Here is a 19,481-nt window from a genome sequence, read left to right on the forward strand (position 1 = left end):
TCTGAGCTGCATTCCTGATCTGTTCCTGGCAAAAGCATCCCACAGACAGACAGACCCTTTGTTCCCCCCTCCTCCTCCAGCTTTCAAAGTATCTTGTCTCCTCCATTGGTCATTTTGGTCAGGTGCCAGCGAGGTTATCTTAGCTTCTTAACCCTTTACAGGTGAAAGGGTTTTGCCTCTGGCCAGGAGGGATTTTTATAGTTCTGTAAACAGAAAGGTGGTTACCCTTCCCTTTATATTTATGACATGCCCCCCAAATCACAGATAGGGTGAAACACTGGCTGTGATTTCTTCTTGGAGCGCTAGGAGAAAACAGAGTTAATAAGACACCTGCACCTCTAAATATACTACCACGTGTATAAAGATTAACAATATTTCCACATCTCAAGGACGATTTTGACCAGTTGATTCTGGGAAACTTTCATGGGAGAGTGCATCAGCCACTTTATTAGAAGCTCCTGAGATGTATTGTATGTTGAAATCAAAATCTTGGAGAGCTAAACTCCACCAAATAAGTTTTTTGTTATTTCCCGTGGTGGTATAAAGCCACTGTAGCGCAGCATGGTCGGTTTGCAGGTGGAAACGGTGTTCCCAAACGTATGGGCGTAGCTTTTCCAGAGCATAGACAATGGCGTAACATTCTTCTTCACTGATTGACCAGTGGCTTTCCCTCTCAGACAGCTTCTTGCTGAGAAACACTACAGGATGGAATTCTTGATCCGGTCCTTCCTGCATTAAAACTGCTCCCACACCACGCTCGGACGCATCTGTGGTTACTAGAAACGGTTTGTCAAAGTCTGGGGCCCTTAGCACAGGATCAGACATGAGTGTTGCTTTAAGCTGGTGTGACAAAGCTCTGTCCTTGCCTCCATGGGTCCCGCATTTCCTGGCGGATTTCACTATCCTCAGAGGCTCACTATGACCCTCCACGTAACCCTTCTTTCTCTAGAGACAAGGGTCACAGTCTACTGAGCCATTTTCATCATAAGCCAGCAAGGGAGGTGAGGAGAAGTTATCCTTCCTTGCACAGTCTCTGTTGTCTCCCAGTCTCAGTGATTAATCAGGGGGCAAAGGTGGGGGGGGAGCTCGGACCCACCCTGTACTCCGGGCTCCAGCCCAGGGACCCTAATAGTATCAGCTATGGTAGCTGACCTTTTAGAAACATGACATGTACAATTCCCTGGGCTACTTCCCCCACAGCAGCCCTCATTTCCTCAATCTCCACTTCACCCTTACCTCAGGACCTCCTTCCTTGTGCCTGATATGGTGTGTACTACTCAGCCTCTCCAACAGCGCAACTTCCTCCCACAGCTCCTGACACGCACCCCCACCTGACTGGCTGGGAGGCTTTTAACTAGTTTCAGCCAGCCCCTGATTGGCTTCAGGTGTCTCAATCAACCTAGCCTTCTCCCTGCCTTCTGGAAAGTTCTTAATTGTCCCCAGGTGTCTTAATTGACCTGGAGCAGCTTCCATTTCACTTAACCTGGTACCAGGGATTTGTTTAGCCTGGAGCTAATATATCTATCTCCCACTACTTTTCTATAGCCATCTGGCCTTGCCCCGTCACACTGGTTAAAGGCCTTCTGACACTGTTCAGTCCATTGAACTGCATTTGGCTGTTTCTTTTTGGTTAGGTCTGTCAGCGGGGCGGCGATTTGGCTGTATTGCGGTACAAATCGCCTGTAATCTCCAGCCAAGCCTAAGAAGGATTGGACCTGTTTCTTTGACTTTGGGACAGGCCTACTTTTGGATAGCATCCGCTTTGGCCTGTAGGTGGTTGATAGTTCCTTGACCCACCTGGTGTCCAAGGTGAGTCATCTGTTTAGGGCTACTTGACACTTCTTAGCCTTAACAGTTAGTCCTGCCTCCCTTATGCGCTTGAAGACTTTTTGTAGATGTTCTAGGTGTTCTACCCAGGAATCCAAAAATATGGCCACATCGTCAAGGTAGGCGACTGCATATTCTCCCAATCCCGCTAGGAGACCATCTACAAGTCTTTGGAAGGTGGCGGGTGCATTCCGCAGCCCGAAAGGCAGTACATTAAATTCATACAGCCCGAGATGTGTGGTGAAGGCTGACCTTTCCTTGGTGGATTCATCTAGCGGTACCTGCCAGTACCCCTTGGTTAAGTCCAAGGTAGAGATGAACTGGGCCCGTCCCAGTTTCTCTAATAGTTCATCTGTGCGTGGCATTGGATAGTTGTCTGGGCGAGTTACAGCATTTAGCTTACGGTAGTCCACGCAAAAACGTATCTCCCCATCTGGTTTGGGAACTAGAACCACTGGAGATGCCTTTGCACTGCCAGAGGGGCGGATTACACCCATCTGTAGCATATCCTGGATCTCCCATTCTATAGCAGTTTTAGCTTGAGGAGACATCCGGTAAGGTTGGACTTTAATTGGGTGAGCATTACCTGTGTCAAAGGCGTGGTATGACCGTTCAGTCTGTCCTGGGGTGGCTGAGAACATCGGCGTGTAGCTAGTGCACAGCTCCTTGATCTGCTGTCGCTGCATACGCCCAATGGTCATGGAGATGTTTACTTTTACATCTTCTACACCACCATCACTTTTCCCTTCGTAGTAGACACCTTCAGGCCACTCAGCGTCATCTCTTCCCTGGGCTGTAAACTAACAAACCTTTAATTCTCTGGAATAAAAGGGCTTTAGAGAATTAATATGGTACACCTTAGGCTTTCGGTTGGAGGTGGGGAATGCTATGAGATAATTCACAGCTCCCAGGCGCTCCTGGACCGGGAATGGCCCTTCCCACGACGCTTCCATTTTATGGGCCTGGAGCACCTTTAAGACCGTGACCTGGTCCCCTACTTTGAAGGAACTCTCTCTGGCATGTTTATCATACCAGGTTTTTTGCTCTTTTTGAGCATCCTGTAGGTTTTCTTTAGCAAGGGCTAAGCCCAGAATGTTAGTTCCTGGAGAAGGTGTAAACCCCTCCCATTGCTGCTTCACCAACTGTAATGGCCCCTTAACCTTGCGGCCATATACAAGTTCAAATGGTGAAAACCCTAAACTGGGATGTGGTACAGCTCTGTAGGCAAAGAGAAACTGCTGCAACACTAGGTCCCAGTCATTGGAGTGCTCATTTATAAATTTACGTATCATGGCCCCCAAAGTTCCATTAAACTTCTCCACCAGGCCATTTGTTTGAAGATGGTGTTACAAATTATACCTGGTAAGGGGTGGCAAGCAAGTGATTCACCCCATGAGCTTCCCAAAGGCTTTCCATAGTTCCTGCCAGGAAATTAGTCCCTGCATCTGTGAGGATGTCAGAGGGCCAACCTACCCTGGCAAAAATGTCTGCTAGTGCCTGGCACACACTTTTAGCCCTGGTGTTGCTTAGAGCTACTGCTTCCGGCCATCGGGTGGCAAAATCCATGAAAGTCAGTATGTACTGCTTTCCTCTGGGTGTCTTTTTTGGAAAAGGACCCAGAATATCCACAGCTACTTGCTGAAATGGAACCTCAATGATGGGGAGTGGCTGGAGAGGGGCTTTGACCTGGTCTTGGGGTTTTCCCACTCTTTGGCACACCTCACAAGACCGGACATAGGTAGAAACATCCTTGCCCATTCCCTCCCAGTGGAATGACCTCCCCAAACAGTCTTTGGTCCTGTTCACCCCAGCATGGCCACTAGGATGATCATGGGCTAAGCTCAAGAGCTTTTCCCGGTACTTAGTTGGAACTACCAACTGTCTCTGAGGATGCCAGGTTTCCTGGTGCCCACCAGAAAGAGTTTCCTTGTATAAATGTCCTCTTTCTACAACAAACCGGGATCAATTAGAAGAGTTGAGAGGCGATGGGTTGCTCCATGCCTTGGTCCAAGCTCTCTGGAGGCTTTCATCTGCTTCCTGTTCAGCCTGGAACTGTTCCCTTGCTGCTGGAGACATCAGTTCTTCATTGGATTGTGGACCTAGGCTTGGTTCCTCTGGAAGCAATGCAGGTGATGGGGCTGTTTCCGTTGACTGTGAACCGCTCTCTGCTGGTGCACTGTGTTGGGGTCCGGGGTCCGGCTGAGCCTGTTTTGTAGGGTTATCGTCTGCTGCTGGTGCAGGTTTGGTGAGGCCCTCTGGTGTTGGGGTTGCAAGCACTGGATTCAGTGCTGGCACTGGGTCTGGTGCTGGTTGTTCCACCAGTTTCGGTTCTGGGACTGGCTCTGTCTGGGTCTCTGGGACTGGATCCAGTACTGCTGTTGCTGACGTTGGCATGGGGTCCGGTTCCATCACCTCTGACCGGGTCCTGGTAGAAGTTTCCGGAATAGAGCTAGGTGTGACAGCTTACTTAGCCTGGCTACGGGTGACCATTCCCACCCTCTTGGCCCGCTTCACATGATTGGCCAAGTCTTCCCCCAACAGCATGGGGATGGGATAATCATCATAGACTGCAAAAGTCCACGTTCCTGACCAGCCCTTGTACTGGACCGGCAACTTGGCTGTAGGCAAGTCAAAAGAGTTTGACTTGAAGGGTTGAATCGTCACTTGGATCTCTGGGTCGATTAAATTGGGGTCCACTAAGGAAGCATGGATAGCCGACACTTGTGCTTCTGTGTCCCTCCACGCGGTGACCTTCTTCCCGCCCACACTCACACTTTCCCTCCGCTCTAAGGGTATCTGGGAGGCATCTGGGCCTGAGGACCTTTGGTGTGACCCCGGTGCAATGAACTGTAATCTGTTGGGGTTCTTGGGGCAGTTGGCCTTTACATGCCCCAGCTCGTTACATTTAAAACATAGTCCAGCTGACGGGTCATTGGGGCAAGGTGGGTTGCTAGAGAATGGTGTGGCGAGACGATAAAGTGTCTGGAGTGTTCCTTGGTGTGTAGTTGGGGCCTTGGGCTGCCCCCGGTAATAGGGTGTGGTCTGAGGTTGTCCCTTCTGGTATCCGCTCCAACTGCGACCAGTTTTTTTCTTTTCTGCCACCTCCACCCATTTCGCTCCAATCTCCCCCACCTCAATTAGAGTTTTGGGCTTCCCATCTGGGATGTATCTTTCTATTTCCTCAGGAACACCCTCTAAGAACTGCTCCATTTGCATTAGGAAGGGCTGTCATAAATATAAAGGGAAGGGTAAACACCTTTAAATCCCTCCTGGCCAGAGGAAAAACCCTTTCACCTGTAAAGGGTTAAGAAGCTAAGATAACCTCGCGGGCACCTGACCAAAATGACCAATGAGGAGACAAGATACTTTCAAAGCTGGAGGGGGCGGGAGAAACAGGGTTCTCTCTGTCTGTGTGATGCTTTTGCCGGGACCAGAGCAGGAATGCAGCTCAGAACTCCTGTAAAAAGGTAGTAAGTAATCTAGCTAGAAAGTGTTAGATTTATTTTGTTTAATGGCTGGTAAAATAGCTGTGCTGAATGGAACGTACATTCCTGTTTTTGTGTCTTTTGGTAACTTAAGGTTTTGCCTCGAGGGATTCTCTATGTTTTGAATCTGATTACCCTGTAAAGTATTTACCATCCTGATTTTTACAGAGGTGATTCTTTTACTTTTTCTTTAATTAAAAGTCTTCTTTTAAGAACCTAATTGCTTTTTCATTGTTCTTAAGATCCAAGGGTTTGGGTCTGTGTTCACCTGTACAAATTGGTGAGGATTTTTATCAAGCCTTCCCCAGGAAAGGGGGTGTAGGGCTTGGGGGGATATTTTGGGGGGAAGACATCTCCAAGTGGGCTCTTTCCCTGTTCTTTGTTTAACACGCTTGGTGGTGGCAGCATAGGGTTGAAGGACAAGGCAAAGTTTGTACCTTGAGGAAGTTTTTAACCTAAGCTGGTAAGAATAAGCTTAGGGGGTCTTTCATGCAGGTCCCCACATCTATACCCTAGCGTTCAGAGTGGGGAAGGAACCTTGACATGGTGGCAGAGTGGTGGGATCATTTTGAGATTTTTTTTTAGATCATTTTGAAGCAGAAGCACAGTAGGATTTTAAAAGGACATTTTTTTCCCCTTTGGGCTGCTTGGAAGCAGGTTTTAAGCTGAAAGCAATTAGAGTTTTTCTGTCTCTGCCTGGGGGCCAGAGCAGCAAGCATAAAAATGGGATTTGTCTTTTTTGAGCTGGAGTTTTCTCTACCTCAAGGCAGGGTAGTTAACCTCCTGCAGGGAAATTCACAAGTTTTTCACAGACCTGAAGAGGTGGTTTTTTTTAGCTAAGAGCAACTAGAGGGTTTTTCTGTCTATTTGCCTGGTGACAAAGGATTTTTCTGTAGGCTGAGAATAGCTATCAGAGAACATAGGTATCCCATTACAGCACAAAAATTTACAAGCCAGTTTTTTTGTTTTCTTTCTAACTCTCGTGTGTAAAGTTAGTTAAAAACAGAGAGGCTAAGATGACAGAACGCAAGGCAGAAAAAGCCAAAGAGGCTGCCCACAGGAAAGCTATGGAGGCAAGGGGAAAAGAACTGGAGGAAAAGGAAAAAGAGAGGAAGCATGCACTGGAGATGGAGACGGCAAAGGTTCAACAGAATATACCAACAAACCCTAGCAGTCCTTCTCCAGGTACTGCTTCACATCCCAGGAAGTTCCCCACCTACAAGGCAGGCGATGATGCCGAGGTCGTCTTAGAAAACTTTGAAAGGGCCTGCCTTGGGTACAGCGTCTCTACAGACCAATACATGGTAGAGTTAAGGCCGCAGCTCAGTGGAGCCTTAGCCGAGGTGGCGGCTGAAATGCCTAAGGAACACATGAACAAGTATGAACTGTTTAAATCCAAGGCGAGAGTCAGAATGGGGCTAACACCCGAGCATTCCTGTCGGCGGTTCAGAGCCCTAAGGTGGAAACCAGACATGTCATTTACCCGACATGCCTACCACATTGTGAAACATTGGGATGCCTGGATAACAGGAGCAAGTGTTAGATCTCCAGAAGATTTGCCCTTGTCAAGGTTCCTTCCCCACTCTGAACTCTAGGGTACAGATGTGGAGACCTGCATGAAAGACCCCCTAAGCTTATTCTTACCAGCTTAGGTTAAACACTGCCACCACCAAAGTGTTACACAAAGAACAGGGGAAGTGCCCACTTGGAAATGTCTCCCCCTGCAAAATATCCCCCCAAGCCCTATACCCCCTTTCCTGGGGAAGGCTTGATAAAATCCTCACCAATTTGCATAGGTGAACACAGACCCAAACCCTTGGATCATAAGAACAATGAAAAAGGAATTAGGTTCTTAAAAGAAGACTTTTAATTAAAGAAAAAGTAAAAGAATCACCTCTGTAAAAATCAGGATGGTAAATACCTTACAGGGTAATCAGATTCAAAACATAGAGAATCCCTCGAGGCAAAACCTTAAGTTACCAAAAGACACAAAAACAGGAATATACATTCCATTCAGCACAGCTATTTTACCAGCCATTAAACAAAAGAAATCTAACGCATTTCTAGCTAGATTACTTACTACCTTTTTACAGGAGTTCTGAGTTGCATTCCTGATCTGTTCCTAGCAAAAGCATCCCACAGACAGACAGACCCTTTGTTCCCCCCCTCCTCCTCCAGCTTTGAAAGTATCTTGTCTCCTCATTGGTCATTTTGGTCAGGTGCCAGTGAGGTTATCTTAGCAGCTTAACCCTTTACAGGTGAAAGGGTTTTGCCTCTGGCCAGGAGGGATTTTATAGTTCTGCATACAGAAAGGTGGTTACCCTTCCCTTTATATTTATGACACCACCTTTAATTCTTTATTGATCAAGTCCTGTTATCAACCGCTCCATTATTCTGCTGGGGGGGGATTGATGTCAGACTGACAGGCCTGCAATTACCAGGTCATCCTGTTTTCCCCTTTTTAAAAATTGGCACAACATTAGCTTTTGTCCAGTCTTCTGGAACTTTGCCTGTGCATTGCTTGCAGGCTAAGTTGTCATCTGTGCATTTCAGTTTCCTTCCTAGGCTGAGAGGCTTCATTTTATAACCTGCCTTTCATTCAGTCCCTTCCTTTAGACCTTTTGCAGCATACTAGTTTCTCCTCCTCTTCTGGAACCATGCACTATCTGACAGGGAGGAGCCTTATCACTTAAACTTATACAAGCTAATGTATACTTCTCATAGAGCAGATTCTGCTCAGTCCTTTCTCAGACTAATTCCTCAGTGCAGAGAAGGAGTTGAAGTTACATCACTGTAGCGCTTCAATATAGATACTACCTACACTGATGAGGGATGGGTTCTCCCATCACTGTAGGCAATTCACCTTCTTGAGAGGCAATATCATAGAATCATAGAATATCAGGGTTGAAGGGACCTCAGGAGGTCATCTAGTCCAACCCCCTGCTCAAAGCAGGACCAATCCCCACCTAAATCATCCCAGCCAGGGCTTTGTCAAGCTTGACCTTAAAAACTTCTAAGGAAGGAGATTCCACCACCTCCCTAGGTAACGCATTCCAGTGTTTCACCTCCCTCCTAGTGAAAATGTTTTTCCTAATATCCAACCTAAACCTCCCCCACTGCAACTTGAGACCATTACTCCTCGTCCTGTCATCTGCTACCACTGAGAACAGTCTAGATCCATCCTCTTTGGAACCCCCTTTCAGGTAATTGAAAGCAGCTATCAAATCCCCTCTCATTCTTCTCTTCCGTAGACTAAACAATCCCAGTTCCCTCAGCCTCTCCTCATAAGTCATGTGTTCCAGACCCCTAATCATTTTTGTTGTCCTCCGCTGGACTCTTTCCAATTTTTCCACATCCTTCTTGTAGTGTGGGGCCCAAAACTGGACACAGTACTCCAGGTGAGGCCTCACCAATGATGAATAGAGGGGAACGATCACATCCCTCGATCTGCTGGCAATGCCCCTACATATACATCCCAAAATGCCATTGGCCTTCTTGGCAACAAGGGAACACTGTTGACTCATATCCAGCTTCTCGTCCACTGTAACCCCTACGTCCTTTTCTGCAGAACTGCTGGCAAGCCATTCAGTCCCTAGTCTGTACCGGCACATGGGATTCTTCCATCCTAAGTGCAGGACTCCGCACTTGTCCTTGTTGAACCTCATCAGATTTCTTTTGGCCCAATCCTCCAATTTGTCTAGGTCCCTCTGTATCCTATCCCTACCCTCCAGTGTATCTACCTCTCCTCCCAGTTTAGTGTCATCTGCAAACTTGCTGAGGGTACAATCCACACCATCCTCCAGATCATTTACGAAGATATTGAACAGCTAGATTAGGTCAAGAGGAGAATTGTTCCATTGACCTACCACTGTCTACACCGGGAGTTAGGCTGGTATAGCTACATCTCTTGCCGATATAAATTCCTAGTGTAGACCAGCTGTCACTGCCAGGTTGTGGGTGGTCAAACCTAGTACTCAGAGCCAGAGTCTGCAGTCACAAGGCAAGAATCATGAGTCAGCTGGGTCAGGATATTGGGAGGTTACGCAAAGTGGAGATCAGAACCACGAGTCAGGAACCAGAGACAGGCTGGATTAGGATGCGAGGGGTTCAAACTGGAAATCAGAACTATATGCCAGCAGTCACACCAGGTCAGGATGTGGGAGTGGAAGCAGGAAGCACACAGTCCAGAACAGGGTGGAATTCAGACAGCTTCCTGTTCATACTGCAGGTTTAAGTAGGGGCAGCGGGTCAATGAGCTGCTCCAGGATTCTTCCAAGACAACCCCAGGGAGATCAGCAGGGTTTCTGGTGAGGGATCGTGGTGCAGGTACACACCTGGCAGGAAGCTACAAAGGTCTTTATTGTGGGAAACATTCATAGCCACCAGAAGAAACATGATGTTAATAGTTGGTTAAATGATGATTGGTTGGTTAACATGATGTTAAATGTTTTATATCACCCTAAGAGTCCTGCAAAGGGGAAGTTGTGGCACAATGGATGGACAACCACCTTTGCAGATCCTAGGGGAGCATAGAGGCTCTCTCTCACAAATGTGATCCCCTCCTCGGTGTCATGTTGTTCTCAGCTGACAATGGCCAACTTGTCAGGTGGAATTACAGAGACGGAGACAGAGCGGATGAGCGCAAGCAGGTCCTGGCGGCAAGTCGCATTAAGAAAGTTATGGGAGTTGAGAATGTGGGCTGTTCCAGACAGGGGCCTTGTGGCTCGGAGCCATATCTGTGGGACAAGGCATTGTCCTTGCTGTTCCTGGTTCCAGGGCAGTAGATCAAGGTAAAGTTGAACTAGGAGAAGAATAGGGCCCATTGGAGCTGTGGCTGGTTCAGGACCTTGACCATGCATAGGTACTCCAGATTCTTGTGGTCTGTAAACACTTGGTCTGGATGACAGGCCCCTTCCAAGTAGTGTCATGACTCTTTGAAGGCAATCTTAATTGACAGGAGCTCTTTGCCCAAGATCTCCTAGTTTCACTCAGCAGGTGTAAGCTTCCTTGAGTAGTAGGCGATGGGGTGCAGTATTTGCTTGGGTCCATGCCTTTGGAAGAGGACTACTCTGATCACCGTACTAGAGGTATCAACTTCCACAACAGAAGCTTGTCATGTTGGGGTGGGCCAATACTGGAGCAGTGGTGAAAGCAAGATTCAGTTCAGAGCTTCATGCTGTGCCTTGGGTGACCAGTGAAACTTGGCGTTTTTTCAGAGTAGGGCAGTGAGGGGCTCGGCTTGTTTTGAAAAATTCTAAATGAACCTGCGGTGGAAGTTTGCGAAGCCTAAAAAGACATTGAAGGTCACACACATTGTGGGGGGCTTCCCAGTCGCAGACAGCCTGGACCTTGTGTAGATCCATCTTGATTCCCTCCGGTGACGGGATGAATCACAGGAACTCAGCTGAGGTCTGATCAAATGAGCACTTCTCTCGGTTAGTGTAGAGACTCTGTTGTCATAGTCTCTCCAGGACTGTGTGGACGTGTGGTATGTTGGTCCAGATCATCTGAGAAGATCAGTGTGTTGTCTAAGTGCCACAAACTGGTCCAGTAGGTCTCGGAGCACATTGCTAATAAAGTGCTGGAACATTGCTGGTGTGTCAGTCTGAATCACACCAAACTGTTATTTCTCTGTGTCCCTGAATAATGGCCTACGGGGGACAGTCTCCAGTCAGAAGGCCGATTACCAGGGCCACGTAAGCCTGGTCAGAGGGATGGATTTGGGGACATATCAGAAGCTGGCATGGGTTCATGAAGCACCGGAACTGCTGGGGCAATAGTATCGCGGGCCCCTGTTGGGTCGAGGCACTCTGTACTGTGCACAGCACGGTATTCTCAGGGCTGAGCTGCCTCCTGCAGCCGCTGATTATCCGAGGTCAGCTGGGCAACTTGGGCCTTTAGTACTTGATTATCTGCCTGGAGGCAGAGGGCACATCCAGGCGAGTCTGATGCTTCTAGTGGCTGCAGTGGTGCTGCTGGGTCCATCCTCGCACCAAGCTTGGTCCCTCAAGGTAATTGTGGTCCAAAGAAGCTGTCACGGCCGGGTCATGGGCAGACAGACCTAGCAGTCAGAGCCAGAGTCCAGGGTCACAAGACAGGAGTCAGCTGGGTCAGGATACTGGGGATCAGAAGCAGAGACAAACTGGAGATCAGAATCACGAGTCAGGAACTGGAGTCAGGCTAGGCCAGGACACGAAGGGGTCAAAGATAGGAGACAAATTGGAGATCAGAAGCATGGATCAGATGCGAGGAGTCACCCCGGGTCAAGATGCCAGGAACTCAAGCTGCCGGAGTGGGAGTGGGAGCCACAAGGCACGCAGTTTAGAACAGGGTGGAACCCAGTTGTTTGGACAGCTCCCTGTTCGTGCCACTGAGGTGTAAACAGCAGAAAAATGTCTTTGTTGCTACAGCCAATAGATCTGACAGATGCCCCAGGAACAGATCTGTGGAGTATGACTGCACCATTGTCACAGTCACTCTAACAGTGGAAATACACTTCACAGGATGGGGGTGGTCCTTCCCCCACCAAATATTAATGTGCATGGTGCTCGTGAAATTACCCCGTATGCACATTTACACCATGCCTAGCTTAGTCAATGTATTGTCAATGGTCTCCAACAACTCTTCAGTATCCCAGTGTTGGGTCCTTGCACAGCTCTGCCGATGCACCTCAATCGTGACCTACCACTGCCCTGCTACTTCAGTTCTGCTCTTCTGGAGCAGATCCCAGAACAGCCTCCTTGGGCCAGTTTCAGCTGTAGTGGCAGCTGTGGAACTGCATGCTTGTTCTGGCCCCTCTCCAGCGTTGCGTGGGTCCTGTACAGGTTTTATTGGACAGCTGAACTGCCTGGCTTTTCCTGTGACTGAAACTCATGAGATATGTCTTAAGCTAGAGTGTATGATGCCCACCTGGGTAGGTATGAAGCAGTGATTGCTCCAGTGGGTAAGCCACTTGAGAGAGAATCTGGGGGAAATGGGGGTGAATGGATAGATCCTGTGATTCAGATATGTCCACTGGAGCTCTTGCCTTTCACCCCAATGTTTCTAAAATGAATTTGTTCCTTCTTCCTACAGACAATTTTAGGTACACATGTGACATTTGTGGGAAAAAATATAAATACTACAGCTGTTTCCAAGAGCACAGAGACCTGCATGCGGTGGATGGTGAGTACTGCTTCAGCACCTTGTCAAATTGGGCTGGGAAATAGTGATTGTTTATGTGGGGTTAGACAAAGTGTGATTCATGGGCAAAATGTTGCCATGGGGTCTTACAATGGCACGCAACCATGCTCAAAGTTACAGCGCAAAGAAATCAGGTCCTAACCTGCTCTGCTTCAACCTGTTTGGATCGAGATAGCACCCTTACACTGGGACTTGCAGTCTCAGCAAGCCATGTCTTCATATTAAAGTTGAGGATCACTACAGATTTGTTATAGCTCTGGGCCTCAAGGTAAATTGCCAGTCTAGCCCTTAGCTAGGTCAGGTTGTCTCTGGTTTCTGACCTCAGAGGACCCAATTTTAGCATGGTTCTCTGCAGGATCATTACAGAGATCCAAATGCAGGTAGACTTGCCAGCCAATGCAGTTCTGAACTGATGTGCCTGTGTCTGAGCCAGTGGACTTCAAAGGAGATCTCGGCAAAACTTTTCCACCAAAACTTTTTTCACTGAAAAATGCAGATTCAAGTCCAAAAAAATACTTTGAAAATTTGTGTCAATTTCGGCAAATTGGTTTGGTTGAAAAAAATCTTTTTTGGAAATGTCAGAACGGTTCGTTTTGACATTTCTGAATGAAAACAACTTTATTTTCCTGGTGAAATTCATAAAGGGACCGAGGGAAGGTATACTTCTGCCTAAAGCCTGGTAGCTAGGGCACTCACATGGGATGTGGTAGACCTGAGTTCAAGTCCTTGCTCCAGAACTGGGATTATTTATGCAAAGACCCGGCCCCAGAGCAGCGATTTTAACCTGGGTCTCCCTCATCACAGATGAGTGCCTGCACTACTGGGCTGTTCACCTCATTTTTGTGAATGGTGCCTAAAACCAGAATGTCTTGTGTTTTTATTGAAATGAATTTTTTTCTGACTTTTTGATTTGCTGAAAATTCCATCCCAGTTCCTTTCAGTCCCAGAATGATTTTTTTTTTCAGAACTTCCAGTGAATCGAAAAAATCAGTTATTCTCACAGCTCTGCTTTAAAGGACTGTTTTCCAGTGTAAACATGTTGAATTGTGTCAGTGTGAATGCTGGCAGCCTAGAACAACTGGCAGCAATTTCACTTTGATGATATTAAGGCTTTTTTACATTATTTTTATGTGTTTGTTACCCTCTTTAGCTGAGCCACGCTCCTCCTCATGGCAGATAGAGCTGTCGGTGTTGCACTTTACTCAGCCAGGAAGGTGCAGCAGGCATTGTCTTTGCCATGGGCTGCTCCAGATGCAGCAGATTACTCATGGCCAGTACCCGTGGCCAGTACTGTCCCAATGTTTTTCACAAGAAATTTTGTCAAAAAAATGTGCTGGTTTTGATTGAAATTTTGGAACCCTGAGACTAGCTCTAAGCTCGGTTGGCATTCCCCAGCACCCTGGAATCTCCGTCCCTCACGTGGGGTCATAGACATTAAATCACTGGGATTGAAAGTTAAGCTAAACATAGAATCATAGAAGATTAGGGTTGGAGGAGACCTCCGGAGGTCATCTAGTCCAGCATATCTGCTTCTACTTGAAATGTGCCGTCATCACTCTAGTTCAAAGCTAATAAGGAAGCTGAAGCTTTTAAAATGGCTGCCACTTTGTGTTTCTCTAAGACACCGCTTGCTTGGATGCCTCTGAGTGATTGCTTGTGTTTCAGTAGACATGGGTGCGAGGCGGCTGTGCATCTATGTCAGTGTGTTCTAACAAAGGCCTTGAGGATCTATGTACACTAGGGCTGGGCATGCTCAAGTATTTCCTTGTGTGAATGCTGCCTGGGAGATGAGGGAGTGGGAGAAGGGAGCCTGGCTTATTCTGTGGTGCTGAACTGCATTGACCCTGTGGATGAAATACAGGAGTAAAACAAGGCCATTTAAGAGGATTTAATTTCTGTTTTGTTTCCCCCCCCACCCCTTCTTCTATTCTGTGTTAGTTTTTAGTGTGGAAGGGGCCCCAGAAAACCGGGCAGGTAAGCAGAGATCCTTTGTGTGCTTTATTTCACAGACTTTTCCAAGCAGTCAGTAGTTCCCAGGCACAATAAGCCCAGTTCTGCACTTACAGAAGCCAATGGCATTTTGTCCTTGACTTCAATGGGTGCCTGCTCGGTCTCTCAGTGCGTCGCAAAGTTAAATACAGCCAGTAGCGTGATGCCCAGCCCTATTAGATACCAGGCTTTTGTTGCATATGCATTTGATCTAGACTCGTGAAAATCAGAGAAACAAACGATAAGTGTTTTAGTCATTTTGAAATTGCTTGTGGTGTAAATGAAATTACTTTATAAAATGGGTTGGGTTCCGATTGGCTCCTAGCTGTGCCATTAGATGGCCATGTAACTTCATTGGTCAGTGAACATAAGAATGGCCATACTGGGTCAGACCAAAGGTCCATCTAGCCCAGTGTTCGCTGGTCCACTCAGAATGTATATTGCATTACTATGCCCAGTTTCAAACAGGGTAAAACATTTAGTTTTGGGGGAAGGGTGCAGTGGATGACAGAAAATATAAATCAAGCTTTGAAATTTGTGCAGTCTTTCTCTGATTTTTGATTTATCTTCAAATCATATTATTGCACTAGAAGGGGTTAATATCTGGGTGGGCATGAGGGATGATAAGTGAGAGGGACTGAAAGAGGGAAATTTGAACATTGTGCTTTGGAATCCTGTGTCAGATAGAAATATAACTACACGTGCCAGTGCATTCAATGCTATGTAATTGTGTACAGAAAGTCTTGGAGTGTTGTCAGCTCTCTGCTGGTTTTGTTCTTTTGCAGACCCTTATGACCAGACAGTCATAGCAGCAGACGAAGTGAAAGAGGAGGAGCCAGAACCATTTCAGAAGATTGGTCCAAGTATGATTTATAATACAGTTTTGGAAGTAATAAAATATAGTATAACATTTCAAACCTAGCTCTTGCTAAGTTTCCTCCTGGATGACAGTGGGAGATCAATACACTTACGTGAAGATGCTGAAACTTCAAAGTTGTTGCAGGAAGTACCTCATTTCTAATAAACGGGAAACCCAGCAGCCACGTAAACTGAGAAATGTATTTTAAACATCTACAGAAGTTCCCTTCTTTACGTGTTTGTTAAGTGTCCTGGAAATTGAGTTTATTCTTAATGCAAATCCCCTTCTTTTATGCATTTTAATAAGGTACAGTATGGCGTTCCATGGTAATGGGGTTCGCATGAAAGAGCGCATTCACCTTGGCAGTGCTCAAATCCAGGATTAGGTCACAGCTGAAAGGAAGCTTGGTGGCGTTTATCCCATTTGCAGGTTAGGGGTTGAAGTACATTGGCAGAGCTGACTGGAGGACAGGTGCAATTTGCACACTGCCTGCTTGTCGGATGGGCAAACCAGTGTGGGCAAAACAAAGAAATGATCAGACTTTGACCAAACTTCATGCTGAACCTTTTAAATTTGAAAATCTTGGGTTAACTTGTTTGTTGTTTTTCTGTGTTTGCGGCTCTGCCCTGGTCTGATCTCTCTGGCTCTGGCTGGAAGGGATGGTGCTAAAATACTGAGACATTTCTGTGCTATTTGCAGCACCAACAGACACAGCAAATACCACAGGTCTTGGAAGAAAGCCCTTCTCCTGAGATTTCTAGTCCAGTTTTACAATCCCAATAAGTTCTGGAAATATGAATCAAAACTTGCACTTCTGGGTGCTTATATGAACATTCAGTGGTTTATCCATCACTAGCTCTATATAAGCATTGCCGCTACATAGGGAGAGGCAGCATGGGCCACTGGTTCCTGCCTGCAACTGGGATTCGCTCCCTTGTCTTGCATCTGATTCTTTGTTGGATTTTTGGCAGCTCACTTAACCTGTGAGTACCTTCTGTTCTGTTCAGATCTATTGGGATGGTTGTACTGAGTCCATCACTGTAGCATCTGGGATTTAATTTTCCCATCTGTAGGAGAAAAAGGTTGCAGGTTGTGGGTGCAGATCACAGTGCTTCAACTCCCTTTGTGAAAGAGGTTCTCACTGCATGCTTGAAACGCCCCCTGTCAGAATGAGGGACTATGAGTCACGCTATTTCTTTTTATCAAGCACCAAGTTCACACATAAAAAGTAAGAAAGAAAATAATTATGCGAGGTGATGCTGGGTTCCTTTCTTACGGAGTCTTTGTTTCATCTTCACAGAAACTGGCAATTATACATGTGAATTCTGTGGCAAGCAGTACAAATATTACACTCCCTACCAGGAACATGTGGCACTGCATGCACCTATTAGTGAGTATCCTGCTGGAGATTTGTTTCATTACAGGGTATGATTTACAATGGTTGGTATCATAGAATATCAGGGTTGGAAGGGACCTCAGGAGGTCGTCTAGTCCAACCCCCTGCTCAAAGCAGGATCCATCCCCAATTTTTGCCCCAGATCCCTAAATGGCCCCCTGAAGGGCTGAGCTCACAACCCTGGGTTTAGCAGGCCAATGCTCAAACCACTGAGCTATCCCTCCCCCACTTGGTAATTGACTTTAGGGGCATAGTGGAGAGAAGCCGGCCTGATGGATTCTTCCATTGCACCCGGTGTGTGTACGGCTCTTAGATAGCTGAAGGTGTGCTGACCAGAATGTAGTAAAGCAGAGATGAAACCATTTCTTAAAGTGATGCTGTTAAAGTTAGGAAGATTCATAATTTGACTGACCTTTTTACCATCTGTCTGCAAAATCAGTGCCATTTTTTGTGTCCATTTTTTTAAAGAACAAGCTCCAGTACACTGTCTTTATATACACAAGCACACTCCTGTACAAATTACCGCCTGCTCTCCCAAGCAACCATACAGTAACAAACCAGTGTCCACAGCCAAGCTCTCCTAAGCTGCACTAAATAACAAATGAGTATGCATGATGCGGGGAAACAGTTTTTCTTACAAGCTTCCAAGAAACTGTTACAGACAGTGAGTTCAAAATGGTTTTTGAAATTATGAAAATTACTTGGGCAGTTTGCTGCTAAATCACAGGGCCGATAAAATGTTTGTGCCAGGGAGCTGCTGCAGCTCCACGTGGAAGCCTGCTACAGACACTGAAATCTGGACTCTGAGGGGCAGAGCTATTGGATGAAGGAGAGGTCATAAATAGCAGTTATATGTAGCTCATATGTAAACTTCTAGTGAGATAGTCCAGGGAAATTCTAATTACATTCGTTCTGGCAGAGTTTGGGGGCTGGTTCGGACACTTCCACTTTCATCCGTGTATTCCTTTCCCGGTTTTTGCCCTGCACCGTATTTTTATTTTAATTGCTAGAAGCCTATGTGGGTGCTGTTTTGCTCTCATCTCTGTCCATAATGACTATCAGTGAAGGATGGATGTGCATGGCTCTGGAATTAGCTTTTGATTAACTGCTCACCTGTAGCCAGCAGGGGGAGCTGATACCCTGTTTCTTCAATAGCTTACCAAAATTGCAGTTGCTGTAATTAGATTTTGAATGATTAATTATTATTATTATTATTATGATTTTATTAATGGAGTGGGTGTAATTTTTATCCACAATAAACTGGGGACACTGGCTACCAGTCTTCTGTACTTTTAAGGAAGGTCAAAAGTAGTTGGCTCTAAACTTGGCAGTTTCCTTATAAATTTTCTGGAGTATTGAGATCATTTCGAGGACAGTGGTGCAAGGTATGGAAGCACAAGTCATCTCTTTCACCCGCTTTCACAGAATTAATGTTCTAAGGCCCCATCTACACTAGGAAACTGGCCCACTGTTCACAGATGTCCTCGGTAATTGATCTCCCTACACCCCTCAGCTGGAGTAGGAAATGGTCTTAACTACAGGTGAAGATGGCATCAGAGGAGACCCATCACTGGTGATTGTCAGCACTAGGTCAGTCTTACAGCATAGATAAATCCTCGATTAACCAAGGCTCTGGGATCCCTAGTCAGATGCTCTACACAGTAACCAAGGAAGCTCAGTACTTGTTCAAATAAGGAACATTGTGCTGTGGATTTAGCATGGAATCTATGTTCACCTAGAATAGACTTTCACCTTCCCAGGATGTGCCAGTATAAAGGTGATCTCTACATTCTTCCTGGTAATAACATAAAACAGCTGCTGGTTATAGCCCAGACAACCCACGGGGTGGAGAAAGACAAGTTTATACTTCTCATGGAGGTATCTATATGAAAAGTATGAAAAAACCCCTGGGTTCTGATGGCAGCTGCTGGATGACCCACCAGAAATCTTCCCCTTCCTGTCTATGCAGAACATTTTGGATTTTCAGTCCAGCATATGATAGAAATTCACAAGACAAGTAAGAAGGCTGCAGTTGGGTCAATAGAATCTTAGGACATTCTGTGGGGGAGAATTTGTGGGGAGAGAGAAGGTGGAGTTTAACCCATTTCACTGAGAGCCAGGAGAGCTGCTGAGTTAAAACCTAGGCTGCAGGGAGGCTGAGGGCTCAGGTGCTCTCATAATTAGGGCTATAGTTGTATCATGGGAGAGGCCAGGGATCCATAGTGATCTCTGATGTTTGGAGGAAGAGGCACCGCGTTTCCAAAGTTGGTGTGAGAAGCACCCTTGGCAGCGTGGCTTCTGCTGCTGCCTTGGTCCAGGCGAAGGCAGGGAAGCAGTGCAGGCAGAGAGGTAACTTCCCCTGCTCCTCACCTCTTGTTGGGTGGGAGAATGGCTGTGTAAATGGTTTCAAACTATTTCGTGTAAATGGTTTTAATTAGTTTTAAAATACACTTTAAAATAACGTCACCTGCAACTTTAAGAGGTTTTTTTTTAACTATGCATTCTTGATTTTCCTCATCCTGTTTTTCCATGCCCAGATTTGTCAGATAATTTACTGTGACAAACCACTGGCCCGAGTGATTATTCAGAGAGATGGGTTGGTTACTAAAACAGGCCAGCTGGTGGGGTTCTCCCTTGCCTTGCATGGCTTCATAAGCTCCTCACTCTCCAAAGTCCCGTGAGGTAACCTTGAACACTTCAGTTTTGGTGCAGTGAGAGACACTTATCAATCCACTGGCAACCT

General features: G+C 46.4%; 1 protein-coding gene across 20 annotated transcripts in view; it reads left to right on the forward strand.

The window, feature by feature from the left end:
* The window catches only part of ZNF618 (zinc finger protein 618), a 325,329-nt gene that overhangs the window by 266,005 nt on the left and 39,843 nt on the right, over positions 1-19,481 (forward strand). For 17 of the 20 annotated variants that reach the window (XM_073314151.2, XM_073314156.2, XM_073314152.2 and 14 more), the window contains 4 exons: positions 12,387-12,476; positions 14,433-14,468; positions 15,269-15,346; positions 16,643-16,732. In XM_073314151.2, the coding sequence (XP_073170252.1) occupies positions 12,387-12,476; positions 14,433-14,468; positions 15,269-15,346; positions 16,643-16,732 (294 nt within the window). The remainder of the gene's footprint in view (positions 1-12,386; positions 12,477-14,432; positions 14,469-15,268; positions 15,347-16,642; positions 16,733-19,481) is intronic. The other 3 variants (XM_073314150.2, XM_073314160.2, XM_073314164.2) reach the window with 2 other exon arrangements.

Source organism: Lepidochelys kempii, chromosome 16 (assembly GCF_965140285.1).
Source record: "Lepidochelys kempii isolate rLepKem1 chromosome 16, rLepKem1.hap1, whole genome shotgun sequence".
Classification (NCBI taxonomy): Eukaryota; Metazoa; Chordata; order Testudines; family Cheloniidae; genus Lepidochelys; species Lepidochelys kempii.